The 21,655-nt window shown below is 44.5% G+C and overlaps 1 protein-coding gene across 3 annotated transcripts in view; it reads right to left on the reverse strand.

Moving 5' to 3' along the window:
* LOC138425716 (uncharacterized) overlaps positions 1–18,175 on the reverse strand; it is a 55,665-nt gene extending 37,490 nt beyond the window's left edge. Inside the window, exons 1-6 of one of the 3 annotated variants that reach the window (XM_069563970.1) lie at positions 18,001–18,175; positions 11,140–11,368; positions 9,214–9,366; positions 4,733–4,881; positions 1,615–1,755; positions 1,051–1,196 (exon numbers count right to left, since the gene is read on the reverse strand). In XM_069563970.1, coding sequence (XP_069420071.1) covers positions 1,051–1,196; positions 1,615–1,755; positions 4,733–4,881; positions 9,214–9,366; positions 11,140–11,319 — 769 coding nt within the window. In that variant the 5' untranslated portion in view covers positions 11,320–11,368; positions 18,001–18,175. Of the gene's footprint in view, positions 1–1,050; positions 1,197–1,614; positions 1,756–4,732; positions 4,882–9,213; positions 9,367–11,139; positions 11,369–12,811; positions 12,945–17,491; positions 17,593–18,000 lie in introns of those variants that run through there. The other 2 variants (XM_069563988.1, XM_069563981.1) reach the window with 2 other exon arrangements.
* Between the last annotated feature and the right edge of the window lie 3,480 nt (positions 18,176–21,655).

Genomic DNA, 21,655 nt, shown 5'->3' on the forward strand with positions numbered 1-21,655 from the left:
ATTCCACGGACTGTACAGTTCAGGGGGTCTGTGCACAGGTTTTCTCCAGTTGCAGAGAGCAGGGGCTACTCTCTAATTGCAATGCTTTCACTTCTCATCCTGGTGGCTTCTCTTGTTGTGGAGCATAGACACTAGAGCACACGGGCTTCATCAGTTGCAGCTCGTGGGCTCAGTTGCCCTGCAGCATGTGGAATCTTTCTGTGTCTCCTGCATTGGCAGGTGGATTTTTAACCACTGGGCCACCAGTGAAGCCCACGATTAGTGTGCTTGTCAGAAACCAGAGAGCTTGCTCTGTCTGCCTTCACACACCTAGGAAAGGCCCTGTGAGGACAAAGCAAGAGGGGGGCCATCAGCTGGCCAAGAAGAGAGCTCTTATCTGGAACCAAAGCAGTTGTAACAGATGACCACAAACTTAGTGGCTTAAAATAGTACATGTGTATCATTTTACAGTTCTGGGGATCAGAGTCCAAAATGGCTCCTATAGGCAAAGTCACGGTGTCAGTGGACCTGCATTCCTTTTGGAGGCTCTGAAAAGAACTCGTTTCCTTGTCCCTTCTAGCTCCTACAGGCCACCAGGGCTTATGAACCCTACCTCCATCACTCCAACCTCTCCTTCCATTGTCACACTTCTTTCTCTCTAACTGCCTGCCTCCCTCTTACAACGATCTTTTTGCCATGTGAGCAAACATAGTCACAGGTTCTGAAGATTAGGACAAAGACATCTTTGGGGACCTGTTATTCTGTCCCCACACATTCTAAGGAAGAAGAATCTCCATGGATCACTGCGAAGGTCACCTTTAATTGCAAAACAAAGGTTCCATCTTTTCAGTTCAGTTCAGTTGCTCAGTCGTGTCTGACTCTTTGCGACCCCATGAATTGCAGCACACCAGGCCTCCCTGTCTATCACCAACCCCCGGAGTTTACTCAGACTCACGTCCATCGAGTCAGTGATGCCATCCAGCTATCTCATCCTCTGTCATCCCCTTCTCCTCCTGCCCCCAATCCCTCCCAGCCCCAAATGAACCTAGGACCAAGTTTCCCACAGCTTACCTTGGAGCAGTTGAGGGGGGTTCCTGGCGTCTGGTGAGGAAGTGGCCAGTTGGTCTTTCCTCTGCATCTCTGCATACTCTGCCAGGGGTCTGAGGAGACCCAGAGCTCCAGAACATTGCAAGTAATTGCCACCGAGGTGTAGCTCACTGGGGAAGAGGCGAAATACACTGTTCATTAGACATTTTTTCCGCTCTGTCAAATTTAGATTTGAGGTCTTCACCTCATAAAATAATAGACCTAGTTACAAAATAATACATATATAATCATAATAAATAATAATAGACCATGTCATAAAAAATAGACCTAGTAACCGCATCAGCCGGCCAAAACGTGCATTTAGCACAACACCCTTGATTCTCAAACATAACTAAAGGATCTTTCTATTATAATTAAGAAAAGAAAAACAAAATAACTAGAGGAGAAAAACATGATGAAAAAACATAATAAAAAATCTAAGACCTCATGGGTTAGCAGGCTCTGTAAGTAAGTGTTTATATAACTCAAGACGCAACAGTGGCAAGATGTGACTGGGCGGGGGTGGCAGGGAGCAGGGGACCCTCTCACCGAATGGCACTGTGGCATACGATGGAGCCCAGCCTCGATCCATTCTGTGGCCCCAGACCACAGTAGCGCAGACTGAGGCTTTGAAACCTTTGGTTGTTCTCCAGGCCTGAGAGAATACTCTCAATTTCTTCATGTGTAAATCTAAAAAGAAATGATAGGAACTTTAAAATGTATGTTACCCATTGGATTATTAATGTTAAGTACTTCCAAGGCAGTGAGCAGCACTTTTGCTGGTCCTCAGTTTAGGCTTCCTGGGCTAGGGCTGGCTGTGGGGGCGGGCTGGGATGATTGAGGGGGGCAGCCTGCAAGTGGAGGAAAGGGGACCCAGAGTCTGCCTCCTGGGCAAAGAGAGCAGAGGACCATTTGAAGTACCCATTTAAGGGAGCAGATGGAGAGCAAGTTGTGAATCCTGAAGATGAGAGAGGTGGCCCAGTTGGCAGTCTGGGAAGACTCAGTGGTACCAGGACTCTATAAGGAGAATCCTCTTAAGCCATGTCCACAGCAGGTTCAGGAAAGTTCAACCTCTCAGCCTTCCTTGGCCCTGAGGTCCTCTTGCCTTAATCTGCACAATCTCTAGAGTTTCAAAGTGAAATCACACCCATCATCTCATTCATGCCAGCAACAGTCTCTGGGGGTAGGTAGGAATTAGGTCAAGAAACTGAGGCCCAGCAACACATTTGGGGAATTTGCAAAGTCAAGGCTTGAATTTTAAAATAAAGTGAGAACTTGCCTGGTGGAACAGGGCTTGCCAGGCGGCTCAGATGGTTAAGAATCTGCCTGCAACATGGGAGACCTGGGTTGGATCCCTGGGCTGGGAAGATCCTCTGGTGGAGAGTATGGCAACCCACTCCAGTATTTTTGCCTGGAGTATCCCATGGACAGAGGAGCCTGGCAGGCTACAGTCCATGGGGTCACAGAGTCAGACATGACTGAACGACTAAACTCATACATACTCCCTGGTGGCACAGTGGATAAGAATCCACCTGCCAATGCAGGGGACACGAGTTCAATCCCTGGTCCAAAAAGATCCCACATGCCACAGAACAGCTAGTGAAGCCCACACGCCCAGAGCCCATGCTCTGCAGCCACCGTGATGAGAAGCCCCAGCCCATCAATGAAGAGTAGCCCTTGCTCTCCCCAACTAGAGAAAGCCCTCACAAAAGAAATGAAGACCTAGCACAGCCAAAAATAAAAATAAATAAAAATTTTAAAAAATGAAGTGAACAGTACTGATAGAAATAACTTGAAAATTTATAAACGTATTCAACAAATAATTATTGAGGACCACAGTGGCTGAGGGGATGCGCTGTGTATGAGAAAGAGGGGCGTCCTGCCTGCTGGACTTCATAGTCTATCAGGGAAGACGCTGAGGACAGAGCTCCAGTCCTCAGAGGGCAGTGACCTGCAATCTGTCCATGTTGAGGTCTCGGTGCAGACTCCCAGCTACCCAACCCTGACAGCTCTAGGTGTCTTAGCAGCAGCAGTATTTCCACTGACAATTAAAACAAGCTGTTTCTTAAAGATGGGAGTTCCTTCTTTCTTCCCCGCAGTGCAGGTCTCTGGGTCCGGCACAGCAACTGGAGTCTAGAGGGTCTCCTAGCAGTGGGGTTGGTTCTCCTTGGTCCATTTTGGGAACTCTGTGGCTGCTCCTGAATCACTGCATGGTGTCCCGAGGACCCTGTCCTTCTACTGCCCTGAATTAGGAGACCCTAAGGCTCCTGGTGGCTCAGTGGTAAAGAATCTGCCTACAATGCAGGAGACATAAGAGATGCAGGTTCGATCCCTGGATCAGGAAGGTCCCCTGGAGGAGGGCATGGTAGCCCACTCCCGTATTCTTGCCTGGAGAATCCCACGGACAGAGAAGCCTTGGCAGTCTACAGTCTGTAGGTTTGCACAGAGTCAGACGTGACTGAATTGACAGCACAAGGCTCCTCCCAGCATTTCAGAAACGCGGAGAATCTCCACGGAATACTGACTTCCCCCAGCTTGTGCTGATGGACTTGTTCTCTGTCACCACCAGGGCCCTAGTAAGATCCCAGTCCTTTAACGAGGTCTTTGTGTCACTGAGGTACCACTTCTCAGGCATGACTTCACAGCCCAACTGGCCTTTTGAGTACAGGGCACCACCTGGCTCCATGGCAAGAGTCACAGAATCATAGACTTGGGAAGTGGAAGAGATCAGCTCATAGATCAGAGAGATGGCACGACCAACCCCAGATCACATAAGCAGTTTGAAATCTTTTATGGATTGTAAATGAAGACCCCAGTAATCTAGTATCATCGATCAAAGGTGGACTCTGAATCAGACACCTGAATTTACATCTAGTCTCCATCCCTAAGAACCAAATGGCCTTGAACAAGCCAGTTAATCCCCCTGAGTTTTTCCTTACCTATAGTCAAGGGTTAGAAACAGTATATATCTATCATTATACATCATACATCTCTATGTAATGGTATATATTTATACATATCTACTGTTGGGAGAAAAAAATGAGAAAATCCATGCACTGTGCTTGGCATGCAGTAATAACCATTAGCAGGTATTGTTATTATTCGTATTATTGACCTTGACCTCCCCTGACCACTCGGAGCCCTGACCTCTGAAGGACGAGCTCTGCTCTTGTCTGGCACCATAGCTTTCCTCCTACCTTCTCTCCTAGTGAGCACTGACCATCTCTATGCAACTGCAGTTTCCCTTATCCAAACTACTGCTAAAATGTATATCAACAACTTCTGTGATATTCAGACTTTCTGCCTTGTGCTTTACATAATCAAGAGCATGTTTCCTTCCTCTGTACACTGAGGACTCCCTTGGACAGTGGCAGTGGCTTAAGTACACTTATATCTTCCTTAGCAACAAGCACCATGCCTTGTACAAACTAGCCTTCGACAAATATTTGTTGAAAGAATAAACAAATGACTAGAGACTCTTTTTGAGAACCCTAACATTTACTAGGAACATGAACTCTAAGGAAGTTTTAGGGTGTCCTTTGCAGCAATGACTTGATTAAACACAAGGAACTAGGACATTTCCCTCCCCTGCCTTTGCCTCCCCCAGCTGCCAGTGGGGTTGGGGGGAGGTGTGGGGAACTTTGAAGGATCTGCATTCCAGTCTTACTTGCAGTAGTCGAGGACGAGAACATGCAGACTGCTGAGACGCAAAGCCTGCCCAAGCCTCCCCAGAGACCATGGATCCATCTTGCAGTCAACGAGTTCCAGGGTGGTAAATGGGCAGCAGGTGTGCCCCTTCGATTCTAGAAGCAAAGCCTGAGAATGCAAAGTTAAAAGTGCAGACACAATGAAAACAAACATGATCTGTGTTTGTTCTTTTATATTCGAGTTTATTCTTCATTTAACTTTTAAACACTACTATGGTTGAATATGATCTGTTTTTATAAATTACTTCAAAGTCACTTATGTTAATTATTCAATATTTTGGCCTCTAAGATAACTTTCTAGTTACCCAAAGAGAAAGTGGCATGAAAACAAAATAATTTCCGTTTAAAATGAAGACTCACTAGGAATTCCCTGGCTGTCCAGTGGTTAGGACTCCATGCTTTCACTGCCAAAGTTTCAATCCCTGGTTGGGGGACTAAGATCCCACAAGCCGCTTGGCATGGCAAAATAAATAAATAAATAAATATTTAAAATAAAAGAAAATGAAGAGTCATTGAAGAATTGCACAGGAAACATCAAGCTTTATGATGAGAGAAAATATATGGTAGCACAATATAAGCACAAGTCTAAGGCAAGGTCATTTCTTGATATAACAAAGGATCCCAATGATAGTGAAATTCCAAACTGATAGGAAAAAGTATTTAAAGCTAAAAAACATGAAAGCTGCCTTTTTTAGCAATTAGAATCACCACGACCTGAGGATTCCCTCAATTCAGAATTTAAGCCTGAAAGTGACTTTGGTAAGGTTTGGAGCATGTAGGGTTTTGTGAGGTAATGACATGTGGGTCAGAGACAGGATTCCAAATTACAGCTTGGTTGAGAATAAAAGAGCCCTTGCAATCTTAACTACAGAGCTGATGCCTGAGGCTTCTTTAATGAGAGAAAGTCTAGTTTGAGTGCTGGATCAGATTTCTCAAGCTGTATTTCTAACAGAGGAGGCCATGTGGCACATCCCTGCTGATGTTAACGTTGGTCTGTGCAAAATAAACTCTGGACAAGGTCCTACAGATCTCAACCAGTGGTTTGCAGGGTCACCCGCCCTGCTGTGGGCAAGACCATGGCTGTCTGATAGAATTTCTCAGCAGCCTTCAGCTGACCAAGAAAGTGAAAAAGTAAAAGTGTTAGTTGCTCAGCTGTGTTCAACTCTTTGTGATCCCATGGACTATAGCCCACCAGGCTCCTCTGTCCATGGGATTCTCCAGGCAAGAATACTGGAATGGGCAGCCATTCTCTTCTCCAGGGGATCTTCCCCACTCAGGCATCAAACTCAAGAATCTCCTGCATTGTAGGCAAATTCTTTACTGTCTGAGCCACCAGGGAAGCCTGTAGATTACTAAGAGGGCTACATTTTAAGGAACTGCTAAGGGTCACTTTTAACATGCATGAATAGCATTCTCTTTCCAATTTGAATGGACTGAGCCTCTGAATAAAAAAAAAATAAAAATTCTGTTTATATATTTAAAATATCTTTTTAAAAGTTCATTTTAAAAGCATAGTCAAAAACATAAAATTTACCATTTTAATAACTTTTAAGTGTACAACTCCATGGCTTTAAGTATATTCACACTGTTGTGCAAGCCCTATCACCATTCCTCTCCTGAATGTTTTCCATCTGTCAAAACTGAAACTCTGTACCCATTCAACAAAAGCTCCCATTGTCCCCAGCCCCCAGCCCCTGGCAACTGCCAATTCTACTGTCTGCTCTATGAATTTGACTACTCTAGGTACCTCATATAAGTGAAACACTATCCTTTTGTTTCTGACTTATTTCACTCACTTCAAGGTTCATCCATGTTGTAGCATGTGTCAGAATTTCCTTCCTGTTTAAGGCTGGATAATATCCCACTGTATGTATATACCATGTTTTGTTTACCCATTGGTCTGTCGGTAGATACTCAGTTCACTTCCATCTTTGGCTATTGTGAATAATGCTGCTATGAATATGAATGTATCAATATCTCTTTGAGACCCTTCTTTCAATTCCCTTGGGTACGTACTCAGAAGTGGAATTGCTGGATGACATAGTAGTTCTATTTTTAATTTTTGGAGGAGCCGCCATACTATTTTCCATAGTGGCACCATTTTACATTTCCACCAATAGTGCATAAGGGTTCCAATTTCTCTGCATCCTCATCAACACTTTATTTTCTGCTTTTTTGAATAGTAACCATCCTAGTTGACATGGAGTGGTATCTCACGGTGGTTTTGATTTGCATTTCTCTAATGATTGATTGGAGAAGGCGATGGCACCCCACTCCAGTACTCTTGTCTGGAAAATTCCATGGACGGAGGAGCCTGGTGGGCTGCAGTCCATTGGGTCGTTAAGAGTCGGACACGACTGAGCGACTTCACTTTCACTTACTTTCATGCATTGGAGAAGGAAATGGCAACCCACTCCAGTGTTCTTGCCTGGAGAATCCCAGGGACAGGGGAGCCTGGTGGGCTGCCGTCTATGGGGTTGCACAGAGTCGGACACCCAAAGGTCAATGAATGAGAAGAAAATGACCCAGAGAGGTATGCAGGGCACTGACGCCAGCTTTCCCTTTGACAGCATCATTAAAGTAGTATATTTGAGCTTTGATTTTAATGGATCATACAGTCCAGGGGACAAGGTGAGCAGTCCAACAGGAAATCCTGAATAGAGGTGTGGCTCAAAACATAAAGTGGATTGTAGTGCTATGTCCTTAGAGTAACAAAGAACTAGAAATAAACCCAACTCTTTCCTTCCCCAAAGGATCGAGGGGAAAATGGCCCATCTCAGACTGAGTATATGGAAAAAAATACATCCCCTGAGAACTCACAAGACTAGCCTTAGCACAGGTCTGCAACTTGAATTAACATCACCAGAATGGTTCAAAGAAACCTTGAAAGTGAACGTGTTAGTCACTCAGTAACGTCTGATTCTTTCCATCCCATGGACTGTAGCCTGCCAGGCTTCTCTATCCATGGAATTCTCCAGGTTAGAATACTGGAGTAGGTCATCATTCATTTCTCCAGGGGATCTTCCCAATCCAGAGACTGAACCTAGGTCTCCTGCATTGCAGGCAGATTCTTTTCCATCTGAGCCACCAGGGAAGCCCCAAAGAAACCTTAGATTAAGAACTTAATTTCGGGACTTCCCTGGCAGTACAGTAGTTAAGACTGCATTTCCACTGCAGGGGACACAAGTTCAATCCTTGGTTGGGAAACTAATCCCAAATGCCATGTGGTACAGCCAAAAAAAAAAAAAAAAAACCAAAGGGGAAAAAAAAAAGACGAATTTAACAGCTCTGAGTGTGTGGCAGAAAAAACCGTGAATCTTCTCTGGAGAGAGCTATCTGCAAATCAGAGCTCAAGGAATTGCCATAACTATTTTTGTCCCCACAAAATATAAATTTACAGTAAAAAAAAAAAAAAGAAATCACAAAAACATATAAAGGAATGTCCTCATAAGTACGAACCAGTAGAAGCAAGAGTCAGAAATGTCAGACCCCAAAATAATTCAGATAATTGGAATTATTAGACACAGATTATAAGTTTAAACATTCAGAGAAATAAGGGACTTTCAAAAAGGCTAGAAACCGGAAAAATTAGTGTTTTTTATGTTCTGTTTGAGTTTTTCTCCACTCCAGAATCATGATTCTGGTGTTGTCCCATACTATCTTCTAGAAACCTTATTGTTTTGCCTTAAATAATATATAATCCATCTGAATTGATTCTGGGGTATGATGTGAAGTAGAAATCAAGCTTCTTTATCTCCCATATTGTGTATTTTAGCTTATCTTTTTGTCCTCAGTGAAAGGATTTACCTGAATTACCTGATTTGCCCTTGCCAGAAGTAAAGTCCTATATATAACTTATGACTCACTATAAAGGAAGTTCAATATAAAAAGTAATAATATTTAATCTGTAAGTGTGTTTTCAGCAAACTATCATTCAAGAATGAAGGCTATGTGTTATATAATAGCAGTCAAAATTAATAAACATGGAGAAATCTTGACAACATAATGTGAGTAAAAGAGGAAGTCATAAAACCACACACAAAGTACAATTCACGTAGGTAAGTAGAAACATACATGCATATGTAATAAAAGCATAAAAACATGCATGGGGTTGATACACATCAGCTCTAGGCTAGTGGTACCTCTGGGAAGTAGATGGGGGAGAAGAAGAAAGATGGCACTTTAGCTCTTGTATTTGCAAATATCTTCAATATCCATTCCTTAAAAAGTATATTATGCAATGATGAGTACATAGATGTCAGTTCTATTATTTTTTGCACTTTTATATGTCTGAAATATTTCACTAAAAATACTTTAAAAAAAGAATACTTTGGAGCATATCAGTCAACAACCAAATAAACTATAGCTGGAACACATGATAATATGCTTACATTCAATTTTAAGGTTAAATGGAGAGCTATTTTTAAAATGCATGACTCACAAGTCTGGCTATCTCTTGGTTGCTCAGTTGAAAGCCCCAGATGCAGATCTCTCTCCCCAGCATGTAACACTCATCCCGAACAGTCATGAGCAAAGGTTCCAAGGAAATTGGTAGGATGCCTGGCAGGGAGTCATCAGGTCTTACCAGCACAAACTAGAATGTTAAAAAAAACTACAGGTGGGCATCATAAACGGAGGTTCATGTATCCAAATATGTAGAGAAAGAATATCATCATTAGACAACATTAGAAGGATATTACTTATTAACTTTGGATCAAGTGTGCATTGGGGGGATAGTTCAACACAAACTTAGGGAGTTCCTGCCTAAGCTTCATGAAAAGTCCCTCAAGGCAGAGAGTTTTCCAGCAGATTACTGTCCATAACTGGGTCAGGAAATCAATTTAGTGGGTTGTTACCAGCTTTTTCTTTATTTCTTTAATGAGACAGAAAAGAAGGGAAATTATCTGAGTATATAAGGATCTGAGTATGCAGTAAGGAATAACTGTCTCATGACACTTTTATTTTAGTGATGTTCAAAATCAAAATGGAGACACAACCAAAGCAACCCAACATAAACAGCTCTTAGGGTCATACTGATTCCAGTACTTATACACTGGGTCATAATGTTAATTATATTTCTGATGGTGATTGTAATTAAAAATATTTGGAAAATACTGCTGACATGATTATACCTTTGAATAAAATTTATGATTAACCCTATGATTAAGTAGTGCAGCCTAATTATAAAACTACAACAGGAAAAAATGAATTAGGCCAATGCAGGAGACACAGGAGACTTGGGTTCGATCCCTGGGTCAGGAAGATCCCCCGGAGGAGGGCATTGTAACCCATTCCAGTATTCCTGCCTGGAGAATCCCATGGTCAGAGGAGCCTGGTGGGCTACAGTCCATGGAATAGCAGAGTCGGACGCGACTAAAGCGACTGAGCATGCGCAGGAGCGCAGGTCTGGAAGAGGAGAAGCGGAGAGTGAACGCCTGAAGGGACATAGTGGGGGCGTGCAGCTGCCCTGAGAATGGGACTTCAGAAAGAGAGAGAGATTTAGACAGGAACTGTGGGAGGGTCTCTCTGTGGAGGGTGCAATGTAATCACCCTCCCAACCCCAGAAACATTCAGGAAAAATATGGGTGGAATGGATTTGTGTCAAAGTCTTAAGTAATGATATTTAAAGTACGCATCTCTATCTAATTATTTTGTTTAATTTGTTGTCTTGCTTAACACTCAGCATTTTATGAAATCAGTAGGTATGTGGTTATTAAAACACAGACTGTCTTTCTGGGCTGGTGATAGAGAAGCTGCGAAGCTGGATCGTCCGTCTTCGGGTGCCAGGCTCCCCCTTCTGGTCTCTCAGGAGCCCCTTCCTGAGCTGACCAGTTATGCTGGCCTCTCTTCCTCCCCGCTGACATTCAACTAGTAGATTTAATCTCAGAAAAGATGTGACGTCAGGTTTTTTTCCCCTGAAATCCAAATGATATGCTCTCTTACTCCAAGTGAGATGGGAGGGGTTGTAGGTATTTGCAGGTCTGGCCTGATGGCTTGGACGCATCTGATGTCAAGACAAGGAGACATTTTGGAGGGTCGGGAGTGCCGGGGAGGGAGGTTCTGCAATGATGACAAAAGGGATGCTTTCGAGCTGGACTCTCCAGACAGAGTGGGAGGAGGGGCAGGCTGGCCATTCCAGAGATGAAGCGGGGTGAGAACAGGCAGAGCTGCTCAGGATGAAGGACGGGAATGGGGCAGACTGGGAGGGAGGGGTGGGAAGGTAGGAGGAGCGCCGAGCAGACTTTGGTGCCAGAGTCAGGCTCTGGATGGCAGGCAGGCAGGAACGCAGAGCGGGCGACCCCACCAATTCTGGGCTTGAAGAGATTGAGGACCCATGTTCCTTGGTTCCCTGAGAGGATACACTCACCTTCCTGAGAATCCGTTCATGGTTGATGCTGGCTTTCAAGTCCCTTTTGATGGCTGGACACACAGACGTCTGAGTCTGTACACAACGCGTCTCGTATGTTTTCAGAAACTTTTGAAGAGTGGAAACAATGGGCAGGGGTGCTCCTTTAGTTTTTCGTTTTTCTTGCTTTTCTCTTGGCATTGTTTCATAGTGTTAGATTCCACTTGGATTCTGAAAACTGTAACTTGCCCTGAAACCCAACACACACATCTTTTTAAGAAGGAGATCACACTTTCCTCACTAAAAATGAGCAAATATTGCTGCATATCTTCTCTGAAAATCATAAAGTACTCCACTAATCCTAAAATGAGAGTGGAGAATCAGAGCAGAAAATTTCAATTTGCAAGGACTATACTCATGGAAATGGATTCTTTCTTTTAGATTGTTTAAAACGGGGAAGTTCATGGAATTCAATTATAAAGGAACACAATTAACATTAATAGTGGGCTCTAAATACTTCCATGTTCATATTGATTTAAAAGTGGCATAATTTTCTTTTAGACATAATTCCTGCCAGGCAGTAATTATAGTGGTTAAGAATGCGGGCTTTGGAAGGTAACAGACTTGGATTTTAGTCTTATCTCCACTACTTGATTTACTGTGTGGCCTTAGAGAAATTATAAACTCTTCAAGCCTCCATTTCCCAATCTGTAAAATGGGTGATGGTGTCATAAAGGTTAAATGAGATGAGTTTATAAAGCACTACATAATGCCTGGCATGTAGTGATGAGGAAACATTTTTATTATTATTGATGTTATTATTATTACTGATGTTATTTTTGTTCTGCTGGCTGCAAGAATCAGTTCTAATTTTTGTCAGTGGGATTGCTGGATCATATGGAATTTTTCGTTTTTTAAGGAACCTCTATGCTGTTTTCCATAGTGGCTGCACCAATTTACATTCCCACCAACAGTGTAGGAGGGTTCCCTTTTCTCCACACCTTCTGTATCACTTATTAATTTGTAGCACAAATTTTTGTTTTATATATTTTGGCACTATGGTATTAATATTGCTGCTGCTGCTGCTAAGTCGCTTCAGTCTTGTCCGACTCTGTGCGACCCCATAGATGGCAGCCCACCAGGCTCCCCCGTCCCTGGGATTCTCCAGGCAAGAACACTGGAGTGGGTACTTAGAAATTTAGAACTGATAAATTTTCCTAGGAGATGTACTCTTTTGACATTACTTAACGTCCCTTTTTGTCTCTAGAAATGCTTCATGTCTCAGAGTCACAGATCCCAAAATATACTGAGATGCGTGGAGGCACTGCACACTTATAGGGCACTTGGGGATATTTTAAATTTTCAAGGGAAAGTTAGCGTCATCTGTTAGATGCCATACGAACTACTGGGGGTAGTCCACATTTTCAATTTAGGTCACACTTGCATTAGTATCCTATTGCTAGAAATTAGCCCATCACAAGTGAAAAACATTCTAAAAAGGGAGAGTAAACCCAGTAGAATGTAGAGACACAGGTACTGGGGTAAGGGAAAATCATATTCTTAATAGCTCTGGTTGGGACTTTATCTAATCCATGTAAGCCATCACTAGGATGACCAACTGTCTCAGGACTTTAAGTGCTAAAACCAGGAAAATACTGGGCAAACCAAAATGGCTCTTCACCCTACCACTCACCTGACCCATGGCCAGCACTCAGTTGTAGCTCCAGCATTCTGCTCATAGCTCTGCTCCAGCAGCTCCTGCAGAGCAACCAGACTTGGCAGCTACCCAAAACCTACTTTTCATCTTGGGGCTGGTCTAACTTCTTCTTTTACACGGAAAAAAACGAGGCCCAGGAAGGGAGAGAAGGGATTTGCTCTGGCTGAAAACAGAACTGAGCGTACTGATTCCCAAGATCATTAAAAAAATTTTTATTGGCATATAGTTGCTTTACAAAGTTGTGTTAGTTTCTACTGTACAGCAAAGTGAATCACGTTCAATCAGCTATATATATACATACATATATACATATATATATATATCCCCTCTTTTTTGGATTAGGAAATCCCATTTAGGTTACCACCAGGCACTGAGTTCCCTGTGCCATACAGTAGGTTCTCGTTAGTTATTTTATTTTATACCTAGTAGTGTATATATGTCTGTCAGGAAGCACTTAACAGGAGGCTTCCTGTATGCTGTTTTGGATCTGTCAGGAATTCTCTGTTCCTTATTAATTCCTGAATATTCAGGAATTAAGAGGAGAGGCAAGCCTCTCCTGGGGGCTGAGGAATCCAGGCATTTCCTTCATTAGCTTTTCCGTACGGTGATAAGTATCCTCTTCCTTTTTATGAACCATATGGTAAAAGTGATTATTTACAACTCGCTCTCTCTTTAATATGGATCGCCTATGTTTTGTAAGTCTGCAGTTTTAATCTTTATCTTTGCAGAGAATAACTACAGTATATATGCCCACACCATGTTGATTAAAACACCTTTGCTCCATCAGAGCTTTGGTCCCTGTGTCTTGCTTTCTTTCTCTCTCTCTCTCAGGCTATTTCTTTGGAGCACAGAGGTCCTCTGTGTTCACTTTCCTGCCCGGGCTTCTAAGACCCTCTCGAGAAGGTGCTCTGTGCTTTCACCCCATCGAGAAGGTGCCTGAGGCCTTTGTGAACAGAGCAAGCCCCGTGCAGGGGCTTTATTGGCTTTCTGCATAAACCAAGGAATCAGTTCAGTTCAGTTCAGTCGCTCAGTCGTCTCCGACTCTTTGCGACCCCATGAATCACAGCACGCCAGGCCTCCCTGTCCATTACCAACTCCCGGGGTTCACTCAGATTCACGTCCATCAAGTCAGTGATGCCATCTAGCCATCTCATCCTCTGTCGTCCCCTTCTCCTCCTGCCCCCAATCCCTCCCAGCATCACCGTCTTTTCCAATGAGTCAACTCTTCGCATGAGGTGGCCAAAGTACTGGAGTTTCAGCTTTAGCATCATTCCTTCCAAAGAAATCCCAGGGCCGATCTCCTTCAGAATGGACTAGCTGGATCTCCTTGCAGTCCAAGGGACTCTCAAGAGTCTTCTCCAACACCACAGTTCAAAAGCATCAATTCTTCGGTGCTCAGCCTTCTTCACAGTCCAACTCTCACATCCATACATGACTACTGGAAAAACCATAGCCTTGACGAGACGGACCTTAGTCGGTAAAGTAATGTCTCTGCTTTTGAGTATGCTATCTAGGTTGATCATAGCTTTCCTTCCAAGGAGTAAGCATCTTTTAATTTCATGGCTTCAGTCACCATCTGCAGTGATTTTGGAGCCCCAAAAAATAAAGTTTGACACTGTTTCCCCATCTATTTCCCATGAAGTGATGGGACTGGATGCCATGATCTTCGTTTTCTGAACGTTGAGCTTTAAGCCAACTTTTTCACTCTCCTCTTTCACTTTCATCAAGAGGCTTCTTTCTCTCTCCTTTACTTTCTTATCAGTCGACTCCGGACCACCAGGTTCCAGCCAGTGATTCAGCAGTAAAGTATCTGCCTGCAATGCAAGAGCCGCAGGAGACTTAGGTTTGATCCCTGGGTTAGGAAATTCCCCTGGAGGAGGGCATGGCTACCCATTCCAGTATTCTTGCCTGGAGAATCCCATGGACAGAGGAACCTGGCAGGGTATAGTCCATGGGGTTCCAAGAGTCAGACACGACTGAAGTGACTTAGCATGCACGCAGTGTATATGTCAATCCCAATCTCCCAGTTCCTCCCACCTCCCTTTCCCCCTTGGTATCTACACATTTGTTTTCCTACTTCTGCTTTCTAAATAAGAAGGTTTATAACAATTTTTTCGAATTCCCCACACATAAATACGTGGTATTTGTTTTTCTCTTTCTGACCTACTTCACTCTGGATGACAGTCTCTAGGTCCAACCATGCTAAGACCATTTTTGGAAAGCATCTCGAGTGCTGCTTGTGTGTGACAGCATTGTGTGTGAAGTCGCTCAGTTGTGTCTGACTCTTTGCAACCCTGTGGACTGTAGCCCACCAGGCTCTTCTGTCCATGGGATTCTCCAAGCAAGAATACTGGAGTGGGTTGCCATTTCCTTCTCCAGGGGAATCTTCCCAACCCAGGGATTGAGCCCAGGTCTCCCATATTAGAGGCAGACGCTTTAACCTCTGAGCCACCAGGGAAGCCTATCATCAGGCAATTGGCAAACACTGCATAGCACCATGGGAGACTGTGTGGGTGGGGAGGGGGTGGCCCAGGTCACCGGAACAGGTTTTAATCCTGTTTCTGTCCATTACTCGCAGGGTGATCGTGGGTAATCAACTTCTCTTCCTTGAACCTCATTTTCTTCATCTGTAAACATGGTGGGAATGTTAACTCTTTGACATTTGTGAGGATTATATGAGATAACAATTGCAAAGATTTTTTTCATCAGTAAGACGGAGATGATGGTGACAAAGAAGTGTTATGAGGAATAATGAGTTAGTACATGACAAATGCTGAGAACAGAACCTGACACACAGCAGATGCTAAGGAGGGAACCTGAGGCACACTGAGTTTATGTGATTTGCCTAAGGGCAGACACTGGTAAATGGTGTAGCTGGGATTCACATTTAGACAATCTAGATCCACAGCCCCAATTTGTAACCACTTGTACCATTTGTTAGAAACTGTTATGAATTGAATGCTTTCACCTCCCCTCCCCCTCAAATTCAAATGGTGAATCCCCAGTGTGGTGATATGGGTCCTTTGGAAGGTTATTACGGTTAGATAAGGTCATGAGGGTGGGGCCCTAAAGAAGGGATTAAGAAGAAGACACCAGAGCTCATCTCCAACCCAGCTACCCCCAAGCTGTTGAATCGGCCATCACCTACAAACCAAGGGGGGCTGCCCTGGTGGCTCAGATGGTTAAGAATCTGCCTGCAGTGCAGAAGACCTGGGTTCAATCCCTCAGTTGGGAAGATCCCCTGGAGAAGGGAATGGCTATTCACTCCAGTATTCTTGCCTGGAGAATTCCATGGACAGAGGAGCCCTGTGACCATGGAGTCACAAAGAGTCAGACACAGTTGAGCGACTAACACTTTCTTTCCTTTACAAACCAAGAGAACAGGCTTCAAAATGAAATCTATCTTATTAGTATTTTCATCTTGGATTTCCCAGCCTGTAGAACTGTGAAAAACAGATTTCTATTGTCATTGGTATTCTATTATGGAAATGGCAATCCACTCCAGTACTATTGCCTGGAAAATCCCATAGACAGGAGCCTGGCAGGCTGCAGTCCATGGATCTCAAAGAGTCAGACACAACTGAATGACTTCACTTCAAGCTGACTAAGATGGTACTATCCAATATTGTTTGTTCAGTCGCCAAGTCATGTCTGACTCTTTGTGACCCCATGGACTGCAGCATGCCAGGCTTGCCTAGCCCTTACCATTTCCAGAGTTTGCCCAAGTTCATGTCCATTTAATTGATGATGCCATCCAACCGTCTCATCCTCTGTCACACTCTTCTCCTTCGGTCTTCAATCTTTCTCAGCATCAGGGTCTTTTCTAAATGAGTCCACTCTTTGCATCAGGTGGCCAAAGTATTGGAGCTTCAGCTTCAGCATCAGTATTTCCAATAAGTATTCAGAATTGATTTCCTTTACGATTGACTGGTTTGATCTGCTTGATGTGCACAGGACTCTCAAAAGTCTTCTCCAGCACCACAGTTTGAAAGCATCAATTCTTCGGCATTCAGCCTTCTTTATGGTCCAACTCACATCTACATGACTAGCCTTGACTGTTTGGATTTTGTCGGCAAAGTAATGTCTGCTTTTTAACCCACTGTCTAGGTTTGTCATAGCTTTCCTGCCAAGAAGCAATCATCTTCTAATTTCATGGCTGTGGTCACCATCTGCAGTGATTTCAAAGCCTAAGAGGAGGAAATCTGTCACTGCTTCCACCTTTTCCCCTTCTATTTGCCATGAAGTGATGAGACTGGGTGCCATGATCTTAGTTTTTTTAATATCAAAATTTAAGCTGATTTTTTCACTCTACTCTTTCACCCTTATCAAAAGGCTCTTTAGTTTCTCTTCTGCTATTAGAGTGGTTTCATCTCATACCTGAGGTTGTTTTTACTTCTCTAGGCAATCTTGATTCAAGCTTGTAATTAGGGGAGGGAATGGCAAACCACTCCAGTATACTTACCACGAGAACCCCACTATACAGTACTACTGTTCACAATATCAAGTATTTCTCATGAGCCTCTTCTGGGTATATACACATATATTCGATAAATATTCTCTTAGACCCTCTTAAATCTTGAGTTTTTCACTTTCTATTTTAGTATGAGTATTTCTTTCTGTCATTTCTATAAGTGTGTGGCCCAGGTTAGCAATTACCTAGGTGATTGGCTGGTATGTTAATGAATATTTATTGGAGTTTTCAGGAGTGGATACCCCATGGATGCTAGATTTTCTCATCTTGTCTGGTTGTGATTCTCCTGGAAATGAAAAGTGGGGATGGGGGGTGAGCGGGTGAGAGTAGGGGCCTGAGGGTTTTGCTGTCTGGAGAACAGTTCTGAGTTCCCTGACCACCCAGCTCCAGCAGCGTCTGGCCGGGCGACTACATGGGAGGCCTGGAGGGGCTGCCTTTTGCTGCCTTCTTCAAAACCCCTGATGCATACAACAGTTTCAAAAGATCCCGGAAAGAATTTCCACTACCCACCATTGCCGGAAATCCCTACCCTGGGGATGTCTGGGTGGGGAGGCCTGTGTCCCTGGGGCGGGGGAGGCGCAAACCAAGCCCGGGTCCCAGCGTGCCTGGAGCACCTAATCACGGTTCGGAGTGCCGGAGCAGCCTCGCCCTCACCCCGCGCGCTGCTGGCACCTGGCCCGCGCCCCGCACTCACTCACGCGCCGGCTCCCTGCCTCCCTCCACCGCTGCCGGGTGGCTTCCCGCGTCCGGTATGCACCATGGAGACGGCTGCCCGGGGGCGGTAGCTGCTAGGGGCGGAGGCCGGAGGAAGTCGGTGACCGGCGGGGGCCAGAGCGCCAGGAGGAGAGGAGGAACAACAGGAGGAGGGCAAGAGGAGCAGCAGGAAATAGCGTTCCAGGGTTCGCGGAGGCTCTGCCCGGGACCGGGAGAACTCCAGGTGCCCTTGCTGCGGATCTGGGTCCTGGCAGCTGATGGCGCTGCAAGGGACGAGGTCTAGGAGGGAACAGAGCAGGAGACCCGTGTCTCTGGTTATCAATGGGGCATTGGGGGCGAGGAGCAGAGGTCTCCAAAGAGTAGATGCCTCGGCCTATTTCCCGCCCAAGCGATGTCAGCTGTGGACCGTACCGGAGCCCTTAACTGGGCTTTTCAAAGAAACCGAGTTATAAATGGTGGTTACAGCCCACAGCAATAAGCAGAAACCAGGGTGAGAGAACTCGCCTGCGCACTAGCGAGGTTTCCTTTTGCGACATTTTGTCTCCCCGCTCCCAGGAGGAAGGGGGCGCCAGGATAAAGGAGGCCGCTCAGGGGTTGGGCCTGGGAGTTTTTCTGGGGAAAATGGAGGACAGAGGGGCAAAGCACTTGGAGCTTTGGGAAGAAGTGGTTGGGGGAGGAAAAGGGATTTTTTTTTTTTTTTAAGATTTTGTTTTTTTTCTTTTTGTTTGTGCCGTATGAGTTGCGGTATCTTCCCCTACCAGGGATTGAACCCATGGTCTCTGCAGTAGAAGCATGGAATCCTAACCACTGGACTGCCAGGAAAGTCCCAGAAAAGAGATTTTTAAGATTTCTTGCTGTGGGCCGTGGCTTTGGGGCTTGCAAATGTAAGGCCCCCAAATATATCTATGCCCCAATCCTGGAAACCTATGAATATGGTACCTTACATGGCAAAAGGGATTTTGTAGATGTGATTAAAGTTATAGACCTTGAGATGGGACTGCTATCCTGCTATTCCCTGGGTGGGGCCAATCTAAGTCTGAGAACTTGAAGTAGGGAAACTTTCGCTGCTGTGCTAGAGATGAGTGATGAAAAGAAGATATGTAATGAGAAGCACTCAGCTGGCTGTTGCTGGGTTTAAAGATGGTGAAAGAGCCAAGGAATGTGGGCAGTTTCTAGGGGCTCAGAAGAAGTGGAAATGAATTCTCTCAAACCCGCATAAAAGAACTCAGCTGTCCTGACACCTCGCTTCTAGTCCAGTGATACCCATCCAGGACTTTGACCTCCAGAACTATCAGATAATAAGTTATCTGTATCTATCTGTTTATCTGTGTCTCTCAGGTAGGGTATAGAATCAGCTCTTAGTAAATGTTTAATGAAACAATAAACAATGAAATTAATTGGATTAAACAAATTCATAGTAAACTGCAAGTGGAAAATAGTCCCACAACTCCTCCACACTGACTATTTTTAAGTGTATATTTTAAACCCGAATGGATCTAAGTAGGCCCAAAGTAAACTGAAGCTGTGGGGAAGGTCAAGAAAGGCAGGGAGGGATTCTGTTTGGACAGATTGGACTGTCCAGTGAGCTGCCCCCTAAAAGTTGTCACCCCTAGGTCATTTCTGCTCTGTGCCGCCTCTTCCTTTCCCCTGCTGGGCCCTAGTCCAGGCTTCCTACAATGTAGCCAGAAGGACAGTGCGAGAAGAGGAGTCTGGAGTGGGATGAGAGAGTGCACTTACATTTTATAGACCAGGACCCAAAAGCAGATGCTTAGGAAACAAAATGATCAGGAAGGTCAGAGCCCATGAGGACAGGACAGAGAAAAGTCAGAAACTAGACAGGCCATCAGAGAGGAGATGAGGAGTCCCTGTGCACAGTGGGCAGGTTTGTAACAGACATGTAACACTAGGATTAGGATCAGCTGCGAGTGTCAGAAACCCATTAACGCTGGTTGGAAAAATATAGAAATTAATTTCCCTTTCATGTTAATGAAACTCAATGGGTAAACAGTCCAGAGCTGCTATTGAAGGCCCAAGATCATGAAGAATCCAGGCTCCTTCTGCTTTATTACTCTGCCATCTTCAGTGTGACTTTCACCACATGGCCCCAAATGGGTGCTGAGCTGCAGCCAATTTTGTTCCTATTTCAGATATAAGGAAGGAAAACTGGACAAAGAAGGGCACTTTCTCCTCTTTAAGGACATTTCCCAGAAATCGAGCCTTCTATTCCACTAGCCAGACCTATGGACATGATCGTGTGCTGTGGTATGCTCAGTTGCTTCAGTCGTGTCTGACTCTTTGCGACCCTATGGACCATAGCCCACCAGGCTCATACCTAGGGCAAAGGAGGCTGGGAAAGATGGTCTTTGTTCCAGGCAGACATGAGCCCAGTGAAAAACGAGAACTTCTGTTATTTACAGAAGAAGGGAAAGACGGATATTGGGAGATAACTAGCAACCTGAGTCACAGCAGCTATTACCTGCCAGGACCACAAGGATGGCTGGGGCAGTGGGTGCGATGGGCACGAGTTTGAGAATATTATATGGATTCTTCGTACACCCAGCATCGTGAGTCAGGGCAGCCCAGAGCTCATTTCACAGTTGTTAACATTTTAGGGTGTGACTCACCAGGGCTGAATTACAGGACATGCTAAACATGTGTTTTGAGCTCCTGCAAAGCTGGGAGACAACAACAGAAAATGCAAGGACAGAATTTGATATTTCATGTTTTAAGAAAAACCCTAGCAAAATAGTTTTGGGAAAAGTCAGAACTTTGTTGAACTTCTTTATCTGTTTTTTTGCAGTGTAATGTTTTGGTTTTCTATTTATGTATAGGAAGAGGGTAGATGTTCATGATCTTTTTGGTTCTCGAGCCCTGATCAGACCTTAAGAATCAACACTGAGGGATTTCCCTGGTGGTCCAATAGCTAAGACTCTGCAGTCCCAAGGCAGGGGGCCCTGGTTTGATCCCTGGTCAGGGAACTGATCCCATGTGCCACAACTAAAAAAAAGATCCTGCAACCAAATAAATTAAACAAAATAAATACTAAACCCCCAAAACACTACAAAAAAGAATCACTCCATAATCATGATTTGCTCCCCATTGACTCTAGCAACTGGAGTCTTAGAAGGGCTTTGAGATGAATTTGGCTTTTGGGGAGAGAGGCTGTTCTGCCATAGAGGAGGAAACCCAGGAGACCTGATGATGGAAAAGAAAAAAGAAAAGGAGAAAGAAAGAGGGAGAGTGAGGAGAGGAAGGAAGTGATGCAAAGGATGGTGTGAGGTGAGATGGGGCAGAACAGCTCAGGGGCAGTCCACCCCCAGAGGAAGTGGTTTATAAATGTCTCCACAACTATATCTACTCCTCCCTTCGAAAGGCAGAACCTAATCACTCTTTCCTTGAGTGTGAGTTGGAGTTAGTGACTCAGCTTCTAACAAATAAAATATGACAGAAGCGATGGTGTGCGACCAGGTCATAAAAGGCATCATGACACCCTCCTTGTCTCTTCCTTGTCTTCTCTGGGAGAAGCCAGTTACCACTTGGTAAGGTCACCCAAGCAGCCCTGGGAAAGGCCCCCAACCTAGGGCTGTGTGAATGAGATGTCCTGAAAGTGGATCCTTCAAGCCCATTTAAGCCTT

The sequence above is a fragment of the Ovis canadensis genome, chromosome 1 (assembly GCF_042477335.2).
Source record: "Ovis canadensis isolate MfBH-ARS-UI-01 breed Bighorn chromosome 1, ARS-UI_OviCan_v2, whole genome shotgun sequence".
In the NCBI taxonomy this organism is placed as follows: Eukaryota; Metazoa; Chordata; class Mammalia; order Artiodactyla; family Bovidae; genus Ovis; species Ovis canadensis.